General features: G+C 41.4%; 2 protein-coding genes and 1 long non-coding RNA gene across 9 annotated transcripts in view; 2 read left to right on the top strand and 1 right to left on the bottom strand.

Moving 5' to 3' along the window:
* TLR5 (toll like receptor 5) overlaps nucleotides 1-7763 on the top strand; it is an 83433-nt gene extending 75670 nt beyond the window's left edge. The window contains exon 2 of the transcript XR_013540354.1: nucleotides 4716-7763. The gene's annotated coding sequence lies outside the window, so the exon portion shown is untranslated. The remainder of the gene's footprint in view (nucleotides 1-4715) is intronic.
* The window catches only part of LOC144585798 (uncharacterized), a 338116-nt gene that overhangs the window by 87418 nt on the left and 230574 nt on the right, over nucleotides 1-20124 (top strand). The gene's annotated exons all lie outside the window — the stretch shown is intronic.
* The window catches only part of DISP1 (dispatched RND transporter family member 1), a 116731-nt gene continuing 100231 nt past the window's right edge, over nucleotides 3625-20124 (bottom strand). For all 7 annotated transcript variants that reach the window (XM_020786621.3, XM_020786619.3, XM_072990671.2 and 4 more), the window contains exons 5-8: nucleotides 16649-16776; nucleotides 15738-15835; nucleotides 14776-14873; nucleotides 3625-7203 (exon numbers count right to left, since the gene is read on the bottom strand). In XM_020786621.3, coding sequence (XP_020642280.3) covers nucleotides 3634-7203; nucleotides 14776-14873; nucleotides 15738-15835; nucleotides 16649-16776 — 3894 coding nt within the window. In that variant the 3' untranslated portion in view covers nucleotides 3625-3633. The remainder of the gene's footprint in view (nucleotides 7204-14775; nucleotides 14874-15737; nucleotides 15836-16648; nucleotides 16777-20124) is intronic.

The following is a 20124-nucleotide window of genomic DNA, read 5'->3' as shown; positions in this document are numbered from 1 at the left end:
CTGTAAAGAACTAAAGGGGGGGGGGGAGGAAATAGTTTCTGAACTTCATCCGTGCTAATGGTGAAGCAGGGCTGGAGTTGAGTTCTGCTATAGCCTTTGCTCTCCAAAGGATGTAAAAACTATATAGTGAGTAGATAAAATTGTACTGTATATGGAAACAAATCAGGCCTGGGATGGTGCCCCGACTTCTCCAGACAAGGGTGTAGGTTATTTCCTCTAATCTTGAAAGCAACCCAATAGTTTCTCAATAATTTTTGGCATGGTCTCACACATCAAGTTTTAGGTGTAATTAATTGCCAGGAAGCAAAGGAAATCAAGATGATTGCTTAATGAAAACACTTGGGCATAATCTACACTGCAGAGCTTTGCATGTGTCAAGGATTACTTGTTATCCAAGTATTTTTTGATAATGGGTGTTTTTTTTTTGGGAGGGGTGTCTCAAGGATCTTTGCTTTTTGCGGCACACGTCAACATGTGGTACTGTAATTGTGGAAGTAGTGAACTGTACTTTAAAAAAAGCCACAAGAGACATCGTATTTACTGTGTGATAAGTATTTGTGCTAGATACTCCCTGCATGTCAACCAAACTGGGAGGGGTGTTTGTAAGCTGAACCTTGATGCCACAAGGCTGGCTTCCCTTCCCCACTGCTTAACATAAAGCACATCAGCAAGGATCCTAGGGTTCATGGAAAATGCAGTGGTCCGGTGGTAAACCTGGAATTGCAGGTGGTGCCTATAGTAACAACCCCCCCCCACCCCATGACGAGAGTCTAAAAACGCAAGCTGCTGGGTCAGTCTTTAATAACAAATATTTGGCTTTTGTCAAGTTTATGGTCTTGGCTGCATGGCATTACTGGAGTGAGTTGTTTGGACAAAATATGGGTGCTAGGAGGTTCAGTATGCCATTACTGTAACACAGTCCTTGCATCGAAATGGCATACGGATCTCAATTAACTCTGGTCTACACCAGCCCGTTGTCAATTTACCAGTATCGTGAAGCAGCTTAAAGTTATTGGCAAATTAAACTCTTCCTCTGCTGCATAGAGAGGCAGAGGGAGTGAGGGAGGCAGAGAAAGCCGCAGCCAGGCTGCTTCTACGACTGCCGTGCTGTGAAGGATGACAGCCTTGTGTGCCACAAGCAGTAAGCGGACACCCAATTCGGGAGGATCTAATCAGACTGGCCACCTCCAGGAGTTGAATATGAAGCTCCCATCTCTAATAATAAGCCATCTTCAGGCTTTCTGGGTATAGGGTACTCAGAGGTGGTCTACTCATTCCTCTGCATTTTGCTCAAGGCTACAAGGCTGGCTCTCCTCCCAGGAAGCAGAACAGGAAATCAAACTCTAGTTGATTTCCCATTGTGACCTCTGGTTCTGGAGCCAGATGCCCAACTCAATAAGCTGTACAGCCAGCCATATCTGTATTATTATTTATCAAGCATAGCCGAAGTCCTGGAGGGGTCTATACCATTCCAAACAAATTGAATGAGCAGTTAACTAGCTAGATACACATCAACTATTAGTTTGCTTTTGTTTTGGACAGCTTGAAAAACTTTTTTTTTGCACTACAACCCCTGGACAGCATGGTCACTGGAAAAACTATAGTACAAAAAGTAGCACAACTAATATTTATTCACAAACCATCTAGATTGCTCAGTGGTTTAGGTATCCAGCTGCGGAACTAGAGGCCAATTCCCCACCATGTCTCCTGAGAGAAGAGCCAGCACATGTGGTCTTGCGCAAGCTGCAGATGCCCCCAGAATAAGGGAATGTTAAACTACTTCTAAGTACTGAGTTCTGAAGGTTCCCATAACTCAAAATGGATTTGATGACATGGACATATTATCACTATTAATGAAATAACAAGATTACTAGGGAAGACTAGAACTATATTTGTCAAAGTGTTGCGGGATTGAGGAAAGTGACCCTGAATTTACTCTCCATTTCATTCACCAAAACAGAGAGAGAGAAGGGACAGAGGAATTCTTCAGGGGGTAAGAAACTGATACAGGAAAGCTAAATTGCTCTCCCTTTACTCTTCAAAGGTGCTCCTGTTTTGCCTGTAGGACTGCACTTTAAAAACAACAACGTTTCTCAATACTGTATACGGCAAACATATTTCTGCAGCTGAAAAGGACCAGATTAATGGGGGGAATGGTATTATTTGCAGCTGTGGGACTCTGTATGTGCACACTATAAAAGAGAAGTAAAAAATATTTTAAGGGTTGATAGTGTGTCCTTAACCAGTCAGCAAATGCGGGACAGACCCTTCTTCTATTCCTCAGACCTGCTCCTGACATCTTAGATGGAATGAAGAAAGGCTGCAGGCTTAGTTTTGCAGGCTGAAGACATTCCCATAATGGGACGTTTAGTACACCACGAGGTTAGTACACACCAGCATTTACACTGCATAGAAACTAAAAGAGACAATTATATTGAAAAGATCAGATAGCTGATTTCAAGTTTTCATCATCAATGTATTCTCGAAGGCTTTTCATCATCATCTTAGAATTGCAGAGCAGGAAAGGGCCTTATGCATCCCTGAATCCAGTCTTTGTCAAGGAGGCAGTCGGGAATCAAACACTCAACTTCCGGCCCCGCAACCAGATATCTAACCCACTGAACTATCTAGCTGCAATATAAGGAAACATATCATGTGCTGTGTTGCCTGGGGGATGTATTGTCTATGTGTACAACAATAGGGATAACATTTGTGTAGATAGGATTTTGGGGCGTTTTGAGACACACTAGATTTGTTTCAGCATACAGTATACTGTAGTTTTGTAACAATATTGCTTTAATTACTATTCAAGTGGGCACTTCTGTCATTCATTTATGTCAAAAAGGATGGAAGAAAACAGACTCCTCCAAAGATAGTGATAGAAAAGCAAAAAGTGAAGAAATAAACAAAATGAACATTTAATATCCAAAACATAATATATGAGAATGGGCACTGAATTAATGGGCACTGCAGGCATACTGTCATTTTAAAAGTTATGAATTAATGAAGTGACATATACTTTTTATAAAATTCGTGTTTCTGATTATGGGTCCTTTCCTTAACTTTGTACAACACTGACATCAAAGTAACAGTTATTGTATTTGGATGCCATATTGAAAGTAATATTTTTATATAGGAATAAAAAAAGTAAAACAATCTGGAAAACAGAAAGCAGACTGGATAAATTGCTTCGTATGGTGCCAAAAACTATTTTGATAGTAACGTCAGAAAAAATGTTTAGTCCACTTTTTGTTACACTTCCTGATCCTTTAGAAGTTTCTATCTGATCCTAAATAATTAAGACAGACAATGTTAGGGTGGTAATATTTCAGTGAGAATGTATATTTGTTACCTCAAATACTACTGTTTTCTTCCTGAAGTCCCAGAGAAAAGCTGCTTAAAATGTTTTATTTTTTTACCTTGGTGAAGAAATAACAATTCGAATGCTTTTGGCATCCACACAAGATCTGAAATTAAGCAACATTGGACATTCCTGAGAGCAATGCATAATCAGCTTCAGAGATGTTAATAGAACGTACAAAATATTCACTTTTCTCTAGGTTCTTCTGTTTGAGTATTTGAGAAGGCTTTTTTTAAAAAAAAGGAAGACAGAACCACCAAGCATAAGATTAATTATAGTGTTTTTATTAGCAAACTTTCATTGGAAAGTTCTGAATGTGCTAAAAGAGTAGGCACATGGGCTTCAGTGTTTGGCATATGACATTCAACAGAATTGCACTTGGTTGTTACAGTTCGGTTACAATACTGTGAATTTTCAGGGCAAGATCCATGATCAGCTTCTATTGCTGAATTACTTTCTATACCTTTCCATTCATTCTGGTTAACTTTCAGACCTGGGGCAGTTTGTGGTAAGTCCTGGGTACCCTCTTCTTTAGCCTCCTTGCTTTGCCTTGGTGCAGAAACCCCACTTTCATTTCCATTTACTTCCGAGATGTTTACATCCCATTTATCTCTGTAGTGATTACAGCAGCCCTTTTGATTATTAGTCATGCTCTTCTCCATTTCACAACAAGGTTGCATGAGCGAGCCAGGACTTCTGCAGAGAAATGGGGAAGAACTGGCCTCCTTGGGAAGAGTTCTCAAATTGTCTTCTGTGTTCGGAAGACTGTGGGGTTGAAAATGTTGAACTGAGTGGAGAAAAACATTTCTGGGGAGGGAATTCTGAATTGGGAGTCTTTTTAACCTGCCTTGTAGGCAGCTACAATGGAGAACATGCTGGAGAGTATTCACATAACCATCAGAAGGATGATGCAGGATATTTATGGGGACGAGAGAACCTTGGATGTGCATGTTTCCAGAGGAAGGAGAGCAGCAATGGCAGACATTTTCAGTTAATGGCTGACATGAGTGAGGACTCCATTTCATGCCCACAGGCTTGTGTGCATCTGAGCAAAGGATCTGCTGATTTTGGCACAACCCCTGGCAAGAGGCACCCTGCTCACCGGAAGATGTTGCAGCTGAACTAGGCTCACTCTGTGTGTTTGCAAGCCTACCATTGAAAAGCTCAGAGCAGGTATGGGTCTCTTCCAAGGTTCTCTTTTCAGAGACAATGCCATTATTGGTATGGCAGGCTAAAGGTTCTAACTCATAGTGCTCGTGCTCATGTTCTGTATCTGGTTTTGAACCTCTAAGGTCCAACTGATACTTATTGACAAGATGTGTTTTGTTTTGTTCCCCATTTCTTTTGTTTCCAGACAATGCCTGGGAAAAGGCGCTACACTGGAATCCTTTTGGCAGAGGAATCTGACCAAAAGTACCTTGAGGTCCAAGACAACGGCACATACACTGGAAGAAGAAGGTTGCAAATGCCCAACTAATGCACATTATAAGCATCATGAAGGTACCAAGCTGTGTGTATGCTAAAACCGTGGAAGGCATCATCATTGCTCCAGCTACAAATGTGGTCAGGGCAGCCATAGCAATGGCTGAGCCCATGCGGCTTAGGGAGAAGATGACTCTTCCTTCTCGGTCAGGATCAGGAGCCAAGCGGTAAGCAACTCCGTAATGGACAGCAAAGTCAACTGAAAGGCCAACTGCAACAGAAATGGTGACAGACTCCAACACGTTTAGCTCCCAACCTAGAAGAACCAGAGAACCAACAGTGACAAAAATGGTTCCTGCTATTGAGACTATCGCATAAAGGCTTATTATTATATTCCAAGTTGTAAGCAGCATTACACTGAATGCAACAGCAACAGAAAGGCCCATGGCAATCAAAGTCCCATCCGAGAGACTGTCCTGGAGGTCATAGAACTCTAGATTGCTGACAAACCAGCCACTGCTTAGACCCTCAGGAGCAGTACTAAGCTCATTAGAAATCCAGGAGTCCACCTCTCTGTAGAAGTGGTGCATTTTCTCATATGCCAAGGTGAAGAGGTAGGTGCTTTGGAACTCCAGTACCACTGCTCGAATGGTATCATTTATGTCAAAGCGAGGTCCAGGAGTTTTGCTATCTAAGTAGTACCCTGTGCTTCTTTCAAGCTCCATGATGGCTCGTTTGATGCATAACTCAAAAACTTCCTGTTTATAGGGAAAGCTCCAGTGGCTGCAGCATGGATAAAGAGCCGGCTCATCGCAGTCCTGATTCTCCATCCACTGCTTAAATGTCTCAATAAAGCAGCTTGTGAAGTCTTGCTCCTCTGTTTGATAAAAAAAGGTTTGATTCCTTAGTTTCTGACAAAACTTCAAAATCCATAGCTGTGAATCTGGGCTGGCAATATTGAAGGCACCATCAAGTTTCAGCTTGCCTTTACTCTTAGGATTTAGGGGGTCCCCATTATCTTCAGGAGAGACCCCCCAAATAATGGTGATAGGCATATGAAGCTCCTCCCCATGATGGACACGTTCAAACATAAAAAGCTTTTTGAACTCAGCATCATAGCGTTCAAAAGGATGAGAAGGCCTGAACACTTGAAATTCCGAGAGTTCCAAGGAGGGGAGCTTCATCTTTGGATTCACACACACGATATAGGCACCCCCAACTGTTAAGGCTAAGAAACAGACCAGCCAAAAATAGCGAAACTTGATTACTATGCATGGCAACACTTTTTCAAAGAATATCCTAGATGCTTCGGAGGTGGCAAAAATAACCTTATGGAACATTTGGCACAGCACTGTCCAGCAGTTTTTGTTACTGTAGCCCCTTGCCTGAGGCTTCCTGAAGCAATTGAATATATTGAGTAGGTACCGTTCGTGTAACACAACAACTGCAGGTAACCAGGTAACCATTAGAACATAATTCACCAATATGGCAGTGCCAGCATAAACACCAAAACACCTGATTGCTGTAATATTGCTGACATAATTGGCGTAGAAGGCAGCAGCGGTGGTAAAACTGGTAACAAACATAGAAAGGGCAGCATGTTGCAAGGTGATGCTGACTGTCTCCGAAGTTGCAGCATGAGACTTATCAAATTTTGTGTAGTTCCACACATCACACAAGACAAAAGCATCATCTGCTCCAATCCCAACAAGAATAATCAGTGCAGTGAGGTTCATAAACGGGAAAAATTCAAAATTAAATACTACCCGATAAAGGAAGTAGGAAACAATCAAGGAACTAATTATTGCAAACATGGTCATTAGTGTGATAAACATGGACTTTGTGTATACGCACATGACTAAAAGAACAATCACAATGGCTATAGCTGGATACACAGTATCCATTAGAAGATAATCTTGGAATAAGCTATGCTTGATTCCAAACTCAATTCCAGTGATGGTGGTGATTCCATCGGACGAGTTCCAGTTTTCAAAGTTATCCAAATATATATTCATCATGCTCTCCCCTTTTTCAGTGGGAGAAAAGAGCATGCTGTACTTTAAAGCTGGCATGTCATAGTCCACGGGCTTTGGACTTAGAAAATCTTTGTCCACCAGGTAGTGGAGAATCTGGTAAACTGCATTGTACTTTGTACATTTACGAGGCACATTTGTACACTTGAGTTGGTCCTTTCTCCTGGCTGCCATATCCCAGCAATCTGGTCCCAGGGTCCCATTATAATAGTATTTGGCACACGTACGGAGCAGCTTCAGAGTGTGAGAAACATCTCGCTCTACAATTTTTTGACAGGAAGATCTGTTGTTCAGAATAGCAATATAATTGCCTAGTGTCCAGCTGGGACAGCATGAAGCAGCAGTTGTCCTCTGGCAGAGATCACCAAACTGAAAATGGGAGCGTATCTGTGTTGGGAGGGGGAAAAAAAGACATACAGCATTATAACACAATGTTGAAATGCAAAACCAAATGACTGTTCTAACATTTTCACTGCCTGCAAGGACAACAAAACTATTTTCCTACTACAGTGTAGTTCACTTATTGGCTTCCTGAATATTTGTAGTGATTTTTACCAAACACTGGTACTAGTATTTTATATTGTTTTGGTACTAGTTTCTGTATTGCTTTGGTAGTAATTGGGTACCATTATTTTATATAGTCAGCTGAAGATATTCTGAATGTTGTCCTTCCCTTCCACAAATGTAAAACAAGATAAATTTCTATCAAGCAATTGATGGCTTACATAGTAATGTAATGATGAGCTAATGAGATACAATTACAATACAGTAACTTTGGGGAATGAAGAGAGAGAGGGAGAGGGAGAGGGAGAGGGAGGGAGGGAGGGAGGGAGAGACTGAATATTCATTTGAAACATTTTTTAAAAAAACAATGTGATAGTTCTGTGTCATAAAGGGAAGAAATGAGAAACAGCAGCATGCATATTTATGGTAAAGAAAAAGAAAAACATTCCTAACCAAGCATACGATCATGTTTCTACAAATACGAGCTCATATGGAGAATTTAAATCCAGTGATCAAGCCTGTTTAACTGTATCTTTAGATATATCTAGAAGAAGGGTTTGCGGTGGAATCAAATAGAAATGAAACAATCAGAGATGACAAAATTTATGATCAAAGTTGCTCCTTATAGCCAATGCATCTTTAGCTAGAGTTATGCTAACTCTACTATGCCAGATTAAGAAAAAAGAGCAATGCAGTTAGCCTGTTAAGAGGGTACTTTCAGTGGTCCTTGAATCTGTCAAACAGCCCAAAGAAAATATCCTTTACTGGCCACAAAAAAAACTCGTCCTGAAACACCATGGCTCTTGTTGTGCACAAACCTATGGGCACAAAGTTCCTCATGCCCATAGACAGATCATCTTCTTAAAGAGACCAAACAGTGGCAGTGGCACTAACAGCAACACCTAATACACCTTTTATGGAACACCTTTCACAATGTTGGTTCCATCATCTTTCATAGGAAAGGCGGGGGAAGACAAATTGAGCTCTGCATCCTAGTTAAGGAATGGCTGGAAAAACCTTCGAATTAAAATGTTTCAAAACTAGACTCACTGATCAATTTTCCTGTCTGGAATGCCTAACACAAGGCCAATCCTGAATACACTTTCATGCTAGCCCAGTATTCTTATTTTTATTATAGTCCTACTATGTCAGTTGCTAAAACATCAGAAAGCCAGGTCTACTGCACTCTGGTTCTGAGTCATACTGAAATTGTTTTGGCTTATTGTGGACAATTCTTTTATTTGTTGTTGTTAAGTCATGTCCGACTCTTCGTGACCCCATGGACCAGAGCACACCAGGCCCTCCTGTCTTCCACTGTCTCCCGGAGTTGAGTCAGATTCATGTTGGTGGCTTCAATGACACTGTCCAACCATCTCGTCTTTTGTCGTCCCCTTCTCCTCTTGCCTTCACACTTTCCCAACATCAGGGTCTTTTCCAGGGAGTCTTCTCATCAGATGGCCAAAGTACTGGAGCCTCAGCTTCAAGATCTGTCCTTCCAGTGAGCACTCAGGGTTGATTTCCTTCAAAATGGATAGGTTTGTTCTCTTTGCAGTCCAGGGGACTCTCAAGAGTCTCGTCCAGCACCACAATTCAAAAGCATCAATTCTTTGGCGGTCAGCCTTCTTTATGGTCCAGCTCTCACTCCCATACATCGCTACTGGAAAAACCGTAGCTTTGACTATGAGGACCTTTGTCAGCAAGGTGATGTCTCTGCTTTTTAAGATGCTTTCTAGGTTTATCATCACTTTCCTCCCAAGAAGCAGGCGTCTTTTAATTTTGTGGCTGCTATTACCATCTGCAGTGCAGTACTATTCTTTTATAGTACAGATTAAACAAAACCAGGGCTTAGGAATTCTCCTGATCATTATAAAAGATTTAATATAGCCTTAATTTTGTCAAACAATTTCAGAACCAGAATGACCTGGCATTCCAGCGGGGAAAACACAGAGGATAATTCATATTTGATTGTTTCCAGATAAAAACACATGCAAATGCAAGGGAAAATGAATAACCTAATAAATAAAAGGAGGCTTTGGAATGCCATCTCCTTATGTTTTATGGAACATGTCCAGACTGACCAAGGAGGATAGAATATGTGAGCCCTTTGTTCAGTTGGGCAAGACTATTGTTTCCTTCACTTGTTCATATTCAAGCTGAAACCATGAGCTTTACTTGACATTCTCTACATTACAGGCCAGACATATTTGGTGCTAAAATAACCATCACTAAGATAAAGATTAATTTGACTGCAAGAATCTGGAAGGAAAGACATAACTTGGAAACTATCAAAATGCCTCTTCAAACCCTGGGGCCTATTTTGCTGCTTGATCAAAAGGTGCTGCCAAGTCCTGTAAATGCATTCTACATCAAGAGGTATCATTAAGATATTTCCTACTTGCTCTGGAGGGAACATCTAAAGAATTACTGTGATTGCCCTTAAATGTATCTGTCTGTGGCTTTCAGATTCCTATTCTTTCCACATGGGGTTTCCTGGCAATGATGCCCATGGCATTCCAGAGCACACAATGCATGCAGGTTGCCTGTCACGTCCTGTTGCCCTACTATGTGAACTAGGTGACTATATGCCCTAGATTGAAATTTTTTCTGCCACTCAGGGGGTGGGGAGGACAGGTCCATAGACCATATGCAACCCCCGCCCCTCTGGCTACTTTTGCAACTCCTGCTCCATTCATTTGCTCCCCTGCCATAATCAGCAACAAAATCCCATTCCTAAAATTGGTGGCAGTATCTTATCTTCTGGAGGGAAAAGAGGCAATCTATTTTGCTGGGCTCTGTGACAGAGATGGATATTCTGGCACATTCCGACATCATAGAAACATGTTACGACTGCTAGAGTTTTCAAGTCACTAGATTCCCTGTTCCCTGAAATATCAGGGCCAAAACCCTGGATCACTTGGTTTGGGCCCTTAAGTAAAATTAAATATTGTGTAAGAGACTGAAAGAGTTGGAAGGCAAGATGAACTTCCTACACTATTTCATGAACAAATATTATGTGTGCACATCACGCATATGAACACCTCTGTGCAAAGCCTGTGTACCCTGGCACCAGTTTGGAGTGGAAAAGAGATGGGACCCCACTGGAACCCAAGCCACAAAATACAGTGACCATATGCCCTAAGATTTGTCTCCTTGTCTAGAGATTCAGGGATGCACAGCAATTCCGTAAGATTTCAACCAGTATCCTGAGACCTAGGAACCACAACCGCTGCCCACTTTTGAAAGAGAGAGGAAACCTGGCAATCATGTAGTCCTTGTGAGCTCCAAGTAGGGGTGAGCCCAATGTCCAACCCATCTGGACCCTACACTGCTTCAGCAGTGTAGATAGGTATTACAAAAGAAGAGTGGTGAACAATTAAAACTGGCCATTCAGGGTTGTCACCCAATTATTATCAAGGTGTCAAAGAACCATGGTGTGTATCTATACTGCACTGTTTAGATTAGGCATCCTTCAGTCTCGAGAGACTATGGTAACATGCTCTGAATAGAGGGCTTGGAACACCAACTAGTGTGGCTGAAAAGGCCAATTCAAGAGTGACAATCCCTTCCACAATGAGGACAAATACAATCTGTCCCCTGTCCAGCTCCCTGATTTTGCTGCTTCCGGGACTGCCTCCTTGCCTCGGCCTGCTGGACAAGGGTCTCTTCAAATTGGGAGAGGCAATGCTGCACTGCCTGCCTCCAGGCTGAACGCTCCAATGTCAGGGTTTCCCATCTGTTGAGGTCCATTCCTAAGGCCTTCAGATCCCGCTTGCAGATATCCTTGTATTGCAGCTATGGTCTCCCTCTGGGGCACTTTCCCCTAATTCTCCATACAGGAGATATTTTGGAATCTGACCATCAGCCATTCTCACGACATGCCCAAGCCAACATAGACGTCACTATTGTATACATGCTAAAAATTCCAGCTCATTCTAACTGCACTGCTATAGTAATATGATACTGCTTTTTCAGTGTCTCCTTCATGCAGAATCCTAGGATCTGTAATTTGGTAAGAGATAGAATTATTTGTTTTAGTGTACTCCCATGAACACATCAGAGAATTCTAAGTATCAGGATAATGTCATAGAGTTAAAGTTGTACTAAACTGCAGGATAGGTACAGTCATAAAAGCATCTACTTATTATAGGATTTACAGTGGTGCCCCGCTTAACGATTACCTCGATATACGACGAAATCGCTTGATGACGATGTTTTCTATGGGCGATTTTCATTTGATGACGATCGGTTCCCTGCTTCGGGAACCGTTTTTTTTGCATTACGACCATCAAAAACAGCTGATTGTCGGGTTTTCAAAATGGCTGACTGCTGTGCAAAATAGCTCCCCGCTGTTTTCAGGACTGATTGCTCGCTACACAGGCATCGGAAAATGGCTGCCCTATGGAGGATATTCGCAAAACGAGCAGGTATTTCCCCAATTGGAACACATTTAACCAGTTTTCAATGCATTTCAGTGGGGTTTTTTATTTTGCTTGACGACGATTTCGCTCTACAGCGATTTTGCTGGAACGGATTATCGTCGTCAAGTGGGGCACCACTGTATTCTGAATTGGGTACTCACTTTTAAGAAGTGCTCCAAAAAGATTCCAAGCTCAGTTAAAATTTCAAGCTCATGGTTGATTTTAGAAAAGGTTTAAATGTTAGCAATATATAAAATAAGGGCTGGGTCCCATAACTAGTTTGCATATGGTATTACCATTAAGATTATGAGGGTGCCATATGTGGAGCATTTATAGGATATAATCCTAAATACAAGTAAACCAGATGATTGAAGTTGATACACCACGCCAAGACAACTGGTGCTTGAACAGTATAACAGCTGGAAATGCAATTTATAATATTTTGAACTCTTATGGACATGCTGGGAATGTGTCATCAAAGCTTCCACTGAAATACACAATGGCACAGAAAGGCTGAGGGAAACACATTAAACCTTAAATTAGTCCTTAGATTTAACTTTCAAAACACCAAAGAGTTGGATTTGCTTCCACTAGAATTAGTGGCACTGACTTCAGTACAAAAGGAACATGAATTGAAAAGAGATAGGGAAAGCAGCCAAAAGTGGAGACTTCAATAAAGATTAAAGACTACAAAAGACATTGATTCCTTATTAGTGTGCAAAGTACCAGTTCAAACATCCAGAGGTTTGCAATCGACCAAAGATGTTTTTAAATTGCAGCATAAACTCACGTGCATTTCCAGATGGCATGAACGGTATAGTCAGAGAATTTTAAAATGGTTAAAATAGTAACAGGTTGTTCATTATGCACTGTCCATTCCAGTCTCCTTTTTCAGAGCTGCATCTTTTCTGAGACACCTTTTTTTATATCTGCACAGCACTGTTTCTTCTTCAGACATTTGGAATATGGGGGGGGGTATATTTAAATAAACAAATACTCTGAAGAATTGTTATCTGGCTTAAAATAATGCCACTGTTTTAGAATAAATGTTATCATAACCCTAATGCGTGTTTTAAAATGATAATACAGTAAGAATCATTACAGTTGCACAAGAGTGCAGCAATGATATTGTGCAGCAGAGCAAATCAACATTCTAGAAGGCAATCCTAACACTGGGGGCAATGCAAACAAAAATGTACAACTTTTTAACTGGGCTTCACATCAACACCAAATCTGGCACAATTGCAGCGTACAGTTCGCTCCTGCATCTTGCCAAATTTGGGGAAGTTTGAACAAAGGTTTTCAAGTTGTGATTTTTAAAAAGTAAAACTATTTCCCTCCATTCAGAAATAGGTGACCCCGTTACTCCAGATGTAAGCTAGCTCTCAAAAAAAGGATAAGATCAATCTTGCTTATCATAAAAGAGAATTGTTGGCCCCAGTCACTTTTCTTTATTAGGAAAGAATCCAGGCTGTAGCAGCTGAAATATTGGTCCTTCAAAAAGGTCTTTCAAATGGGAGAAACAGCAAATTCTTATAACACTGAGCATGCATGGTAAAGGCTTGCCACAATGAACAGTGGCTTTTGCAAAGGCTACAGCTGGGGAGCTGGGCAGCTGCAAGGTGACTATGTAAGCTCATATCCCAAACTAAATGGACATGTTGTTTTGTACTGTCAAGTTGAAACTGATTTATAACAAACCCTAACAGGGCTTCCAAGATAAGTGAGATATTTAAGGAGTGGTTCTACCAGTTCCACTGCCATGCCAGTGAGTCCAATGAATGCAAGCTGCATGTCTCCGCCTCTTCTTCACATTTCTCACACGTTCTGCCAGGTGTTATATTTAAGAATATCTTGACCAAATGATTCATTAACCAAATAGTTCATCTGTTCTGTAATCACTATAAATTTAGGCATCTTCCCTTTAGGGTAATGTAAGAAATGTCATTCTTAGCCAGTTTTCAGGATTGATTCCTTGGCCTGTCTGATGACCCCTGTGACTTCACTTGCTAGAATACAGCCTGCCTTGCTCTTTACTCAGATAAAGAAGTCACAGTCCACATTAATGTAGAGAGTTTGTTCAGGCTTTATTAATTTAGTCCAAAAGAATTCTGTAAACTCTGTTTAAGTGAGATTACCAATCCAGAGGCTCCAACACCTGTCAAATCATGCCAGCCACTGTGGTTTCAGAGGCTCTCAAGTTCACAATTCATCCAAGATACATAATGTAAACATATATTTTTCAATTCTACCTTGCAACCAGTTCAGTTAGATTACAGTCTCAAATGTGTGCAGGGCTTTCTAGCACATATAAGAGGAAGTTGTGAAGACCCTGAGACTGCCTGACACTTCTTCTATTTTGGTTCCTTGGGGGAATTTAAAAAGGTCCCGACTATTCTGGTGACGGAAAACTTTCTCTGCTGATTAGAGCAGTCAAGACCTAAGTGTCTTCGTTCATCTCCTTCTGCACTCAAGAGGAAGTAAATGTTGCTTTCTCAGAAGACTATGATCTGGACTGAATTATCATGATTTTTCTTCTTGGCACTGACAAAAGTTATTGCACACATATATATCCATTTCCTATCACCATCCTATTTCCCTTCAAGTGTCACGATGCAACCAAGAGCCACATAATTTATCACAAACAGCCCAAAGCTAATAAACTGCTTTAAAGAAGATTATAAATCGAAAAAGAAATGTTTTCTGGACTAGTTTTGGGAAAAGAAATAACAGAAGTTATATGTATATGGGGGGGGGAACCAAATGCTGATGTGAAGAGTTGTGCTAAATCCTGCCCCTCTCACACAACAAATTTTTCCAAGTTAAAAATGATGGATAAAATGAACAGATGGCATTTTCAAGACTATGGAGACCTGTCAGATTGCAGCCTTAATACAGAATAAGGCATTTAGCTTTGCCTTGATGGCTTTGTCTGCTGCTTATTCTGCAGTAAGCAAGCCATTAGTAATTATCAAAGAGAAAACACTTTCTTTCAAATACATATTTTGTCACAATAAAGTTAAATATTTTGATTTACCCTCAAGTTATCCATATTGCACATTGATTTTATTGCAGGTAAATTCCACATGTTCTCTCCATCGGCCGATGTAAACACCACTCGTGAATAGCGATCACCTAAAAATGAAATTGAAATCTTGTGAAAATATCTGGTGTTACAGAACTTTGGAAGCTATGCAACTGCCAATATACAGTAAAACAGAAAACCTCAAAAAAATGTTTTCAGTGCAATTGTACCTTGACTGTCATTTTTGGGCCTAATTTTATCTTACAGTTTTATTGTGAGGATACAAAAGAGGTGGAAAACTATGCAGACTGTTATCCATATACTTCCAGCAGTAAAAAACAATGTTGCTTCTTCCCACCCCACAAACCTTACAACTAGCAGCTGGAGAGGAAGCAAAAATCTAATACCAGGAAATATTTCAGTGGGAAAAAGAGACACTTCTGTATTTTTGTCCCAGTTGGGCTGGTAGGGAGAATACTCTTGTCATTATGTGCCATCAAGTTAGAACTGACTTATAGCGACTCTAATGTGGTTTTTGAAGTGAGGTATTTAAGGAAAGGTTTTGCCAGTTACACACACTCACACACATCTCTAGTGAGTCTCCATGGCTGAGCCATGGGCTCAAACTCAGGTCTCCTGAATCCTAGTCCAATACTCTTTATCTGTTACACTCCGTGGGTGGAAAAGCTTGATAGAAAATACCAATGACATGTGAAATATTGGCCAGAAAGCTACTGCTGCTTACACTTGTGTACAAGAAAGCATGGAGGTCTTGATAGCAAACTGCCACTCATTATGTTGCTGGCTGTGTGCACCTCATTAGGGAGTGCCAATTTGCGACCAATACAGATACGAATTCCCTTATCTAAGTGAAAATCTGCAGTAGGATTCTGGTCACTAGTTCAAATTTTTCTGAACTGTTGAATAGAAAATCAATAAGAATTATTTCATATCCTTAACACTGATCAACTTACTTGGAATATCACAGAAAAAGCTGTCCTTGTGAAAATTCCAGTCGGTGTCCCTTTTTTCTCTTTCATAATGGTCATCTGACCACCTGTTATCTTGATGACTAAGGGAAAACAATTGTTTTTCAATCTTAAAATGACACTACTGAAACCAATTGCACAGTTTCATTAAATTGTTTCAATAATAAATGTACGAAGAAGAAAAACCAGTGCTGTTAAGAAATCTAGAAAGTTAACCCCTAAGTTTAACAGGAGCTATGAGGCAACTCAGTCAAATGCAGACTGAGGCAAGAAATAAATGATCATTATCAACTGCAGCAAAATACAGAACTTCTGCCATTGGAATGCTATGAGCCCTTCCCAATCAACTCCAGAGAGTTGAGGAATTCTCCAGAGCAGATCTGGGGCATACATAGGGGCTAAAGAGGGGAAATATAACCAACGAGAAGCCCCTTTGCTCAAGAAGAAATCTTCTCACATGACAGTGGATTTAACACTTAGGAACACTTCTATCCTTAAAAGAACTCTGATAAAAATAGTATTAAAGAAGCAAAACAAGATGCCAGTGATGTTGTTTATCCTAAATGGTGGGATTACTGTCCCATTATTACATTAGCTGTAGAAAGCACAATTTCCTAAGAAAATAAATGATGCCTAGATGACTTCATAGCTAAGAGCTTAAATATTCAAAATAGTTTTTATAACAGAGTAAACTTCAGTAGCACACCACCATGTTAACGTTGGATATATGGTTAAAGGAGCCAGATGTTAAAATGTGCAAAGCTGTTTTAGTTATACGGTAGCAAAAAAAAGGTTTATTAAAACACGCTAATTTTATTTCATACATCTGCCTCTTCGGTATGTAAATAACCAATGCGAAACGAGAATAAAAGAAAATACGATGGAAAGGTCCTTACCTTTTAGCTTGTTCATCTGCATATTTAAAAGGATAGTTGGCTAAAGTTGCTTTGTAGCCTGTGTTTTTCACCATATTATTCCAGGTAACCAATCTCTGCCCTATAGCAGTCCCTCTAGGCTCAAAACCCTAAATGAAAACATTAGGAACTTGTTAAAATACACACAATTCTTTGACTTCACAGGAAAACAACAGGTAAAATTGATGAATCAGATTTATTCCAAAACATTTTATCTACTGATAACAATTTTAGAATGAAATTGCTTTATATCCTGAGGGTAAACCAACAACAACAACAAAAGAAACTAACGATTTGTCCATACACTGCGCATCTTCCTGGCTTCATCAATCAATGATGCAAAATGGGGACAGGAAACATCAACACATTGGAGCATGCATAACATAAGAAGGATAAAACAGTCAGACATGCCCAGAGTGCCAAAAAACTCAAGCCAAACCCAGACCAGGAGCTCCCTTAATACCCATGCCCCTAGTGGATCAGCCCTTCCAGAGGATAGGGGTTGACATCGTGGGGCCCCTCCTCAAATCGGCGGGGGGTCACACCCATATTTTGGTTATTATAGATTATGCTACCAGGTACCCGGAAGCGGTGCCCTTGCGGTCCACGACATCTAAAGTGTTAGCTCGGGAGTTGTTGCAAGTATTTACCAGGCTAGGTTTTCCGAAAGAAATCTTGACGGATCAGGGAACCAACTTCATGGGACAAACATTGAAGGAAATGTGGGGGTTATTAGGGGTAAAACCCCTCCATACAGCAGTCTATCATCCTCAGACTAACGGGTTAGTAGAGAGATTTAATAAAACCCTTAAAGGGATGCTAAGGAAATTAGTGATGGAAAAACCGAAAAGGTGGCACCTGCTAGTGGCGCCATTGATGTTTGCAGTGAGGGAAGTTCCACAGGCTTCCACGGGATTTACACCTTTTGAGATGATGTATGGATGGAACCCCAGAGGTATATTAGACCTGGTCAAAGAAAAATGGGAGAGTGGGAAAGATGAGGTGCAAACGAACGTTAAACATGTCATAGAAATGAGAGAACATTTGAAGTTAGTGGCCTCTTTGGCAAGAGAGAATTTAGCGAAGGCCCAAGAAGGACAGAAACGGAGATACGACGCCAAAGTTAAGACGAGACAATTCGAACCTGGGCAGAAAGTTTTGCTATTGATGCCAGCGGCTTCATCGAAATTATTCGCCACTTGGCAAGGACCCTATAAGGTGTTGCGAAAAATAGGAGAAGTAGATTATGAGATTTGGATGCCTGACAAAGTTAAAAAGAAAGGCATCTTTCATGTAAATTTGTTAAAGGAGTGGAAAGAGAGAGAAGCATTATGGGGAGAAGTAAAAGACGAAGAATTTGGACCTGAAACAAAGGACTTTTTGCGTCAAGGAGTAGAATTAGATTTGGGAGAGGAGTTAACCACAGAGCAAGAGAGGCAGATGAGAGAGATAGAACACCGATACAAGGAGGTTTTCTCAGGAAAACCTGGTAACACCACATTAGTCGAACATGCAATTAACACACAACCACAAGTCATAGTCAGATCTGGAAGTAGGAGTTGGCCTAGACACCTGAGAGAGACTATCAATAAAGAAATAGAAGAGATGCTTCAACTGGGAGTAATTGAGCCATCTTATAGCCCCTGGAGGAGTTATCCGGTTGTGGTGCCTAAACCAGATGGGAGTGTTAGGCTATGCATCGATTATCGCAGATTAAATGAGGTGTCCAAGTTCGATGCCTATCCGATGCCAAGAATTGATGACCTGCTAGAACGATTGGGAGGGGCGGAGTACCTCACATCATTGACCTAACCAAAGGATATTGGCAAATACCCTTGAGGCTAGAAGATAAAGAAAAGACAGCATTCGTGACCCCTAAGGGCCTTTTCCAATTCTCGCGTATGCCCTTTGGTTTGCATGGGGCAGCGGCGACGTTTCAACGACTAATGGATAAAGTGTTAGCCCCCGTTAAAGATTTTGCCGGAGCTTATATTGATGACATACTTATATATAGTAAAAGCTGGGAGGAGCATTTAGTGCACCTAGAGAAGGTGTTACAGGTGTTGCAAGAAGCTCAATTGAAAGTCAATCCAACCAAGTGCAAGGTGGCACGTAAGGGGGTGAAGTTCTTGGGGTTTCAAGTGAAACAAGGTAGAATACAGCCCGTGTCGGACAAGATTGACCAGGTGACCGCATGGCCCGTACCCCGGACAAAAAAGGAAGTACAGAGATTTTTGGGGTTAGCAGGTTATTACAGGCAATTCGTTCCCAATTTTGCCCATATTGCGGCTCCTCTAAGTGATTTGACTAGAAAGAAGAAAGCAAAAATGGTTTTTTGGGGGGAAGAAGAGACCAAAGCTTTTGAGGAGTTGAAACAGATACTATCAGAATTACCCAGTAGGTATGCCCCAGATTTTTCCAGGCCTTTCATAGTCCAAACTGATGCCTCAGACCGCGGAGTGGGGGCCGTGTTATCACAAGAGAAGGATGATATAGAATTTCCGGTAATGTATTTAAGCAAGAAGCTAACCCCTAGGGAGCAGAAGTATTCGACTATAGAAAAAGAGGCTTTTGCAGTTAAATGGGCTATACAAGCTTTAAGGTATTACCTGTTAGGGGCACCCTTTACGCTCATCACAGATCATGCCCCACTGCAGTGGCTGAACAGGATGAAGGATGTGAATCCTAGGTTGACCAGGTGGTACCTGAGTTTGCAGCCATTTACCTTCACAGTGAAATATCGCAAAGGAAGTGCCCATGCTAATGCGGATTACTTTTCCCGACAGGGAGAGATGCTACCGCAATCCGAAGAGAGGACGGCCCACTCCTCAGGGGGGGCGTGTGAGCGAAGGAAGGAAAGTGAGCCGTCCTCACAGGCGTCAAAAGAAGAAGGAGGCGGAGAATGTGCTGTGGGGGAATTAATAAAGCTAGACGATGAAGAAGGGGGCGCTAATAAAGCTATAGAGGTGTTCCTAGCGGAAAGGACGAGAGACTGGGGGGAGGAGTCGGGAGATTGGAGATGGGATGAGGTTATAAAGGAGGAGAGAGGAGAGAGGGGGGTAGATGGAGAAAAGGAGGAGAAAGGCACTCAAACGAGAGAGACAGGAGCAGAGAGAGAAAGAATTGCGACTCTGGTTAAGAACTTCCCAAACTTGATGAGAGAAGACGGCTTGCTACCTCTGCCGAAAGAGTTGAGCCAAACGGGAGTTCGTGAGTCCAAGGAGGGATGGAAACCGGGAGGGGGTATGACTTCTCGCCCTACGATGGACAAGGCAACCCCTGGTGGTGTCAGCCCTTTCCTCCCCAGACTGGAGGGGTCGACCGTGGTCCATCCCTGTTGCAGGACTACCTGCTCAGTTCTGACTGCGTCGGTCGCGAGCCCGAACGCAATCACTCGTTTTGGGGTGAGGAAACAGTGAAAAGTAAAGATGTTATGCCTGGGACAAAGCCCAAGAAGT

This window comes from Pogona vitticeps, chromosome 1 (assembly GCF_051106095.1).
Source record: "Pogona vitticeps strain Pit_001003342236 chromosome 1, PviZW2.1, whole genome shotgun sequence".
Lineage (NCBI taxonomy): Eukaryota > Metazoa > Chordata > Lepidosauria > Squamata > Agamidae > Pogona > Pogona vitticeps.
Note: the sequence above shows the minus strand (reverse complement) of the source record. Positions and strands in the feature narration are given on the sequence as shown.